Below are 9,867 nucleotides of genomic sequence, written 5' to 3'. Positions count from 1 at the left end.
TTGGTTGAAAAAATATTGTGGAACAATATTTTTCCCGGCTTGCTACAAAACGACAAAAAATATTGGCCGTGCAGATACAAAATGCTGTCATATTTGGTTCACTACGTCGTCTCATGGCACACGATTTTCGGAGCCAATCAGCACTCACTCCACAGAAGTCATTGGTTAATATTAGCCCAAGCAGCAATCCTCGCCATAGAGTAGAAGAAACAATTCAACAGTGTAAACATCAGCCTATCAAATCCCTTAACCATTACATGACACAGTTACAGAACACACGATTCTCAAATACTGTTCCTAATTGTCAAAAAAAGTTTGACGCCCAAGAGACACAGCTCTCTGGAAGCCACTTCAATAAAATCAGTCATAATGACATTAGTTTGTCAAAACTCAAAAGTGTTGAAATGGGCAACTGCTTTTACGCATTTTATGAGAGGTTCTGCGATTATCCTTTGAAGAAGTCAAGGTCTTGCGCTTATCATCTGCCATTTCCAGGACAAGAAGGTAAGATAGATAGTAATGTGGGTAAAATATAGTAAATAAGTGATACTGTTGGATAATTACGTTTTTTGAACTAAAAAACGTGTAAGGTAGGTACTATTGATACAGAATTGATGGCAAAATCGTATATTATTTTTTAAAGAGATGAGTTTAAAAAAAATCGAATTTCTACTTTTCCAACGATTTATGTATAGAACGTGTAAAAACCACTTTCTGAAATTTTTCTTACCAAAATTGAATTTGAAGTTATGACAACTTCTGAGGAGAAGTCTCATCAAATAATTATTTATACTAGAACTTCAAACAGGGCATTACCTTCCTCAATTCAGCATTGCCAGTTGCACATTTTGAAAATTATCTGCATCTCACTGATATGCTCGCAGTTTCTCACTTTGATCTATATTTTCAATAACTTTACATTTCATCCATATCAAAAGTCCTATTCACATTTGTCTACGGTCTTAAACAATGACCTTAATCCTAACTAAACATATGAATATGAGTTTCTGAAGAAATGTACCTAAGAAGAATTACGCATACTCAGGTTATGTTTGCTCATAATCTAAATGGCGCCACTTTAGAGTTGATACGCCAATTGTAACAAAATGTCAATTAATTTCCACATTTCCCCTAAGTCATGGGTATCATATGAATAGTCTTCATAGAAAATCTTGATGTCGTTATACTAAATTGAATATGACGATCCACTCAAGGCATAAGGCTGTTTCATTTTAATGACCTGTTGATAGTTCTTATTTTGATTCTGTTTTTTTTTTCCGAATTCAAATTTTCGGCCTCTTTTCAACTCATTACTATATATTAAAACAAATCCGTCAATTTATTATATTACACAATTCATACAATAATTTGAATATACAGGGTAGGGTTTTTATTGAATATGCGGAAAAAAGTTAAGGGACTATTCCTTGGACTATTCTAAAGATATTTTGTTCTCTGATGATTTTTGATTGGGTGCTTTGTTTCGAAGATACGGGGCGAAAAAGAATATCAACAATGAAAATTTTGGTCATTTCAAAATTATTAACGAAGCCGAAATAAAAGTATAGCGTACTACACAATTTCGTTGGTAACTATCCTATATATTCATATTACTACAAACGGCTGCAAACATTCCATTTCAGTAGTATGTCTCGTAAGTGATCATTTGTATGTGTCAAATAAGTTGAAACTGATTGACTTTGTCTATTTGACGTGCATTTTCTGTGTTCAATATTTAAAGTCTTGTTAGTGAAGGCTTCCATCATGAATGGCTATAGTAACGCAGAGATGGCTGACATGCATTTCATTTATGGACTTGCTGATGGCATTTCATTGGAAGCTAGGCGGTTGTACAGTAAATGATTTCCTAATCGTAAAGTGCTCAATAGAAAAACCTCCCAAAGTATACATCAACGACTTCATGAAACAGGAGCATTGAAGCCAAATGGAGGAACAGAAAGACCAATGACAGTAATAACGGTAGGAGTAGAAGAAACTGTGCTGGCCGTGATAGAAGATCCAGGTACCTCTACTCGAAAAATTGCAAAGACTTTACATGTAAGTAACGGGACGATTTGGTACATTCTTGGAGGCTATTTGTTGTACCCATACTACATACAACGAGCTCAGGCACTTCTTTCCGCAGATCGCTGGGATCAACTTCACAAGCTGTTACTGAGATAGTTCACTCAATAGCAAAAAATCTAGACGTAGGAGTACATACACGTGCAATCCTATGCGACTTATCGAAAGCCTTCGACAGTGTCTCACATGGCATCCTATTAGAAAAGCTCCATAAATACGGGATACGTGGACCAGCTCTCCGACTCGTTGAAATATTCATTACGGACAGACAACAATACATATCCTACAATAATGTCACCTCCAGGACCATACAAATCAAACATGGTGTACCTCAGGGCTCAGTCCTGAGGCCACTGTTGTTTATAATCTATATGAATCATCTGCCAACCTTCTCAGACATCGCAGATGTATTTATGTACGCAGATGATTCAACTTTTTCAATCAGAAGCAGGAATTTAGAAGAGATCGATAGGATGTCAAGTGAGACACTGTCAACACAAATATTTTATCTTTGAATAATAACAAAACTAAAGAAATAACTTTCTCAAAAAATACAGCAAATACTAGGATTTCACATAGATTCCAACCTGAACTGGAAAGAACACATTCAGGAATTGCAAAAAACGCTGTCCAGAAGTCGATTTTTATTCAGAAATCTCAGAGAAATAGTATCAATTGAAGTGCTGAAAACTGTATATTACGGTATATATTACGGTATATTACGGTATATATATATATATATATATATATATATATATATATATATATATATATATATATATATATATATATATATATATATATATATATATATATATATATTACAGAAGCCATCTTGTGGATACACCAAAACAAAAATGCGAACACTACAGGGAGTGAAATTCAATACCCGCAATAAAGAATTATATAGACTACCTCGAGTGAACTACACTAAAACAATGAAGCAGACTGGCTATCTACCAATTGAACTATATAACCTTATACCGGTGGAATGGAAGACATTCACTACAAAAAAATTGAAACACTACTTGAAACAATCACTTCTTGTAAATCCACTTTATAATATTGAAGATGTTTTTCCCATATATGGACTTAATATTTAGTACTGTCTATTTACCGTACTACCTTACATAAAGCCTAGTTTCTAGGAATATCCCATTTTTAAAGCTTTACATAGCTTTACAAATTTTATATACATTTTATATCTACACCTCAGTCTTGACGTAAGTACTTACACAATTATGTTGTGAATTTATCTCATAAACATTTTTGAAATTTTTAAAGGTCATTAAATATCTTATCTTATCTTAACTTATGGCCTGCTCGATCACGGGACTTGAACCCCCTGGCTTATTTTCTATGGGGTCATATAAAGTATTTAGTTTATACTACTTCAGTGGAAGATGTGAAAGATTTGAGAAATCGGATAAACACCCTGTTTCATACACAATAATTATAAGACAAAATTATGAATTTTCAATGAAAAAGGTGAAGTTTTCCACATTACTGTACCAATCATAGTGATTGTGTAATAAAGTAACAAATTTTATTCAGTTTGTATATTATTTTCTTTTTTTCAGGGCAATGTACAATGTACATTGCCCTGTATATGTACAATGTAGCCACAAATAAGAGGATCTACAGATATCTTATTATTGGGAAATGTTTTTTTGAATATATTCATATTTCGGCTATCCAAAGAAAAAACAATCACTGACTTTTTCATAAAAAATGAATCTCAAAAATATCAAAACTTAGTTACTTTGGAAGTCATTTGTTGATGTTATTTTTCCCATTCACTTCATTCCTACAATTTTTTTAGACTCCATCAATAAAGAACAAGATGATGGCAGTCGGATTAAAACCCAATACGAAGAGGTCATGGATGAATTCAACAGATTGCTTCTTGAAAAACGAATTGAAAATCGTTCGAAAGTGAAAGGGCAGACATGGGAGGAAAAAAATATCCTTACCCAGTATCCGGAATGGAATGAATCTACAATTTCCTACCTGCACAGTCTTTTTGTATCTTTCTGTGATGACAAGAATAAGCAAATCGACTTCAAGTCATTGTGAGAATTGATGAATATAAATGAATTATTCAAAATTTGTTTGTTCAGTTCATGTATTTTAGAATCTTTGGGAGACGAATCATCAATGGAAAGTAGAAAACATAAGTTTGAAGAAATGGATCAGGATCATAATGGTTACATAGAATATACTGATTTCCTTTACGTGAGTTGGTCGTGATTCTAATTCTATTGACAGAGAAGAGTTCAGACTAGGCAAAAAGGTTATAGCTGGTTGAACGGGTTGAACCTCCATCTCTATACAAAAAGTCGTGGAAAATTCCAAAAGAAGAAAGTGAACAATCAAGTTCAAAATAAACTCTGCAGAAACATCATACTCAAAAGTTACTTTCAGATACAAACTGGAAAAAAAAAGCCTGGCGTAACACTAGTTTCATATGAACATTGAATTATACCAAAATCAACTTTTACTATTCAATTTGTACCACAAACATCCATTATGGAATTGAATCAGACATCATCCATAGAATCGCTACACAATATAATACAGGGTGTTCCAATGAAAACTTGACCCCTCCCCCATGTAATTCAGAAACGGACGTGTAATCGAAAATTTCAAAAAACACATAAATTTTCATTTCTGCGGGGACTAATTCTGATATAGAAATCAACAAAAGTAATATCAATGGCAACACAATCAACGTATAAGGTGTTCAAAATGACCCCTATCTAGTTCCATATAATAATACAGTCTACTTTCGAGAGCGTTCTACATTATTGAAGATGTCCGGAGTCAAAAATCGGCATTCCTGAACAATTATCTGTCGCAGGTCTCCTAGATTTGTAGAATTTATTTAATTAGTAGTTCACGTTTTAAAATGGACGACACTGTTAGTTTTTTCTGGACTGGTAGTTTTTGTTGAATCTAGTTGTCGCAGAACAAAAAGTAGATAGTTGGCCACTGTCACTTCTTCACGAATTATTATTGAATCATCCTTGTTCTCTGTGTTCCAACATAGTTCATTCTACTGAAGAAATAATGGAAATTGTTGCAACCTATTATCGAAATAATGAATTTACTGAAGCTGCTGCAAGAATTTATAATACGAATCATCCAGACCACAACGTGAGCCATCAATATGTATACAGTTAGTGGATAAGTTTCGAACTTCAGGTTCTGTTCACAACAGAACACACGAAGTAAAACGTCCTGTCAGAAATGACGGAGTTGAAGCTGCAGTTTTAGGACATGTTCAAATGGATAATCGACAATCTATCAGGAATCACACGTTAAAAGGTGAGACCTCGTTAGTCCTTAGCTCGCACAATTTTCTCAACTTCTGAGTATTGTCGTTCGTATGGGGGCGGTAGCTGATTAACGGAAAAACAGATTTTAAACAGACAGTAGCTAGAGGGTCTGGTGTATCAGCTACTAGTGTTTTTCGGATTTTGAAAGCCTACAAATTCCATCGTTTCAAAATAAGGCTACTTCAGGAATCAAACAAAAATGATCTAGATCGTTGAATTCAGTTTTGTGAGGTGTTCAGCGAGAAATTGACCAATAACCCAAACCTATTCAATACAATTCAGAAGAAAGTTCTTCCATGTTGAATGGTGAAGTGAATAGACATAGTTGTCGTTATTGCAGCGATGTGAATTCTCATTTGGTGGTGGAAACACATTCACAAACTCCACAAAAATTGAAAGTCTAGGTCGGCATTTTTGGTAATCATATTGTTGGACCATTCTTCATTGAAGGTAATCTCAATGGAGACACATTATATTAGAAGACTGTAGATCCTATTATTACACAAATTTTAGAAAATGATGACGATTTAGTAAAAAATGAAATAAAATTTCAGCAGGACGGTGCACCGCCACATTTTGATGTTCAGGTGAAACAGTTTTTGGACGAACGTTTTCCAATCCGTTGGATCGGCAGAAGAGGTCCAGTGGAGTGGCCAGCTAGATCACCTGATCTCACACCGACGAACTTCTTTCTGTGGGGACATCTGAAGTCAAAAGTGTACTCTACTTAACCTACAAATCTGGAAGACCTACGACAGAGAATTGTTCGGGAATACCGATTGCTGACTCCGGACATCTTGAGTAATGTACGGAACGCTTTCGAGAGTAGATTATATTATTGTAAGGAACTAGGTGGAGGACAATTTGAACTGAGAAATGATTTACCTGACTGGTAGATAAGGCAACATTATAAAATTAGTTTCAGACAATTGAGAAGCAGGTACCTAGCAGAGGTATCTATGTTATAAATAAATACAACATTGTATGTAGATTTAGTTTATTCTTTCTCTTGAAGATGATCACTTGGTGATCGAAACACGTGTCGAGATATTGAAAATAACGTTTTGATGTTGGGATAAACTCCAGTATTATTTATTTATGCATTTGTCAACAGGTTCAAGACCCATTTCACTCAATAGAATTCAAAAATTAAAAAAAGACACACATAATACCCAATACAAAAGTATAGATAGATTCAAAAAATTATATATCTATATAAGACTAGTCAAATTGTAAATATATAAAAATTCAAACAGTTTTCAAATGCATGTACATATGATAATATGTCACTAGATTGAATGTTCTATCAGAACATTCACTGATTACTGTTGAAATAATAATAATGTTCATGAATCCCAACAGATATATCAACAAACGTTTTCTTCCTTCCATTAGAAGTTTTCCACTTGCTGTATAATGACAGAGAAGAAAAATCCAAAAATTTCTCTTTTCCGAATCAATTAAGAATTATAACATATAGGGTGCCACAAAGTTCAATTCTGGGACTGGTTCATTCTAAACGTAGGATTAGGAAAATCATTCACTATAATGATAAAAATCTGAAAATGATTTCTTGATGATCGAATAGAAACGAATTATTACAATAATAATGATAATAATAACAACAATTTATTTTCCCAAGAAACATACAATGTTCACAGCAGGGAAAAAATAATAATTAAAAAAAATACTATAACATAACTAAGTACGAACAGAGCACACAAATAAAAGATAAATCAGAACTGAAACTTGAAGAAAATATAAATATACATACATAAATGTACTTATCAGATAATATATCTATACAAACAATAAATATTTTTTCAAATTAATCAGGAATTAAATCTAAAGCAAATGAACTTTAAACGTCCAAGCCAGTCTCTATATACGTACACAGTAGGTTTAATGGACTGATGCCTATCAGAAAACAACTACTCCCCTGGCTAATACCACGAAGGGCGTTGGATTATATCCGACAGGCGTCAGGGCAGGAATCTTTACAGAAAATTTCCTGCATATGCAATTGGCAATAAAACTGAAAGAGTCGACCTTCAATTCTGGAACAGGCACAGTTGCAGACCGGTTTCGGACTTATTAGCCAGTCATCAGTGCAAGATAGCGACCATCATCGACCTAAAGTCAATGATATTCCACAATTGAAAATCGGAATTCTTTCAGAGTATTTCATTCCTCTTCCGAAGTTGGAGCGAACATTACAAAATGTCACTCCATCTAGTGGACGAGGTACTAACCAACTGCATATCCGTAATTTGCCCGATTCCTCTGAATAAGGAAAAAAATATTTTTTATTAGTCAGTGGGCTATGCTTAAAGACTGGCAGTAAACAAATCTAAAGCAAACGAACTTTAAACGTCCAAGCCAGCCTCTATATACCTACACAGTAGGTTTAATGGACTGACTCCTATGAGAAAACAACTACTCCCCCAGCTAATACCACGAAGAGCGTTGGATTATATCCGCCTATTCTGATAGGTTACTGCCAGTCTTCAAGCATAGCCCACTGACTGATAAGAAAGTAATCCGGAATTTTTGTTTATTAAATTTTTTCAAAGCATTCGGTAGCTCATTGTGTGTAAATGAATGAAGGTATATAATTTGGATTTATGTAAAGATAGCAATTCCTTGTTCATTTTTATAACAGAGAAAAAGTAAAAATTGACGAAAGGAATCTTAAAATCGCACATTGAAAAGTTACACTTCGTTAATCCTTAGCTCGCACAAGTTTTCACTTTTGAGGATTGGTTAACGTAAAAGCAAAGATGTTTTTTAACAGATCAGTCGCTGGACACAATATATATGTGGAAGAAAATTCATATTGAATATTCACGGAAGAGAATATCTCTATCGATCGACACTTTGTTCAAAACTCGTAATTACTTATTTCTCTAAAATATCTCGAATTGATCAATAATATTTAACGTTCCAGTATTTCACTTCTACTTCATATTTAAGAATAAACTTCTCGATATCTCCCCTATAAATTGAAAATAATTACAGAGAGTGTAACATTTCACTAAAGATATTTGTTTTGGAGAAAGATCAGTTTCCATTTTATTATCTGCATTCCTTCTTAGATTTCAAACATAAATTTCATAGAAATTAATAATATGCATAGCCACTATTATCAGTGAGTAATTTCAAATCCAATTTTCGACAGAAATTAATTAATCATGACGAAATTGTGATATGTAATACAATTTCTGAAGAAAACAAAAAAATGGCCTCAAATTCAAAAATCAATTTAATGAATTAAATTAAAAATTTAGGATTATATGATTTTCGTGTAGCCAGAATCATCTAAATATTTTTATATTGAATATGGAAAATTTCGCATTAGACTGTTTGCCCGTATTGATTATTGTATTCGTGATTTCTCATTCAATTATTTATAATTTCGTATGTTTTAGTTTTCAACACCTATTAACAAATTTTATGTTCACTGTTCATATTAATTACATGTGTTTTCTTGTTCAATATCGCATTATTTTGTTAAATGTGTATCTTTATTCGATTTGAATAATCGCTATTCATAAACATTGATTTTTTTCTTGGGATAATAAAGACAATAATATAGCATTCTTCTATTCAACACTTGAAAAATCAAAACAAAACATTCAAAGTATGCATTTAATAGCTTGTACAAAGGTGTACAAACATGAAAATCGAATGCAATTCCACAGATTTTGATAGCAATTGATGGATTATCACCATGGTTTGACAGTTTACATTCTTTAAACGATGTTCATCAAAAATTTTTTACGCTTCCAATTTTTTCATACTACTCAAATAGTTGTTTCCAGAGCCCCGAATTTCTACTTGGTGTTTTTCAATGCATGCCATAGTTTTTTCAAATGCAGAAGTTAAATATCGAAATTGACTGATTTATGAAGTTTGGAGATATTACATTACTTGTGTTATAATTTTCAAATTTCGCTTTTTTCAGTTGGTCTATAACTTTAACTCAATCAGGGGAGCCAAAGAAACTTCTTTGAGAGTGCTATGCCTGAAAATGACTGAAAAAATCAAAGCCGTCGAACGTTTATCCATTGGACAACAGCTCGAATATGGATTATTTTAGTTCTATTAAGGACATTCGTTCTGTATTATTCCAATGTAGTTGTAGCAAATACTCAATATACATTGAAAATGCCTGTCTTAATCCATTAAAAAACTTGTTCGGTCTCAAAATCTTGCTATCGAAATTATTATGTTTTTCAAGTGAATCTTAATTTTATAGTATTTAGCCTAGAGTTGCCAGCTCTAAAATTTTTACAACCAAACAGATTGTTTTATGGCATTATTTTTATTTTATGTATTGGTAACTAATCTTGTTTAAGTTATTTAATTTTTCCTTATTACTAATCGGAGTTTTCCAGTTGGTTTTCTAATGTACGGATCCTCATAAAATTCAATATTCTCGAAT

At 33.0% G+C, this 9,867-nt stretch overlaps 1 protein-coding gene across 1 annotated transcript; it reads left to right on the top strand.

Moving 5' to 3' along the window:
• Window positions 1-202: 202 nt before the first annotated feature.
• On the top strand, window positions 203-9,595 carry LOC111514250 (uncharacterized). The gene is made up of 4 exons (XM_023170492.2): window positions 203-504; window positions 3,908-4,157; window positions 4,206-4,320; window positions 9,388-9,595. The coding sequence occupies exons 1-4, from the start codon at window positions 258-260 to the stop codon at window positions 9,520-9,522; spliced, it is 747 nt and encodes a 248-aa protein (XP_023026260.2). The 5' UTR covers window positions 203-257; the 3' UTR covers window positions 9,523-9,595.
• Window positions 9,596-9,867: the final 272 nt, after the last annotated feature.

The sequence above is a fragment of the Leptinotarsa decemlineata genome, unplaced genomic scaffold (genome assembly GCF_025532065.1).
Source record: "Leptinotarsa decemlineata unplaced genomic scaffold, Ldec_3_MD MMD2_P_RNA_scaffold_2, whole genome shotgun sequence".
In the NCBI taxonomy this organism is placed as follows: Eukaryota; Metazoa; Arthropoda; class Insecta; order Coleoptera; family Chrysomelidae; genus Leptinotarsa; species Leptinotarsa decemlineata.
The sequence above is the reverse complement of the archived record's forward strand: the minus strand, read 5'-3'. Positions and strand labels throughout refer to the sequence as shown.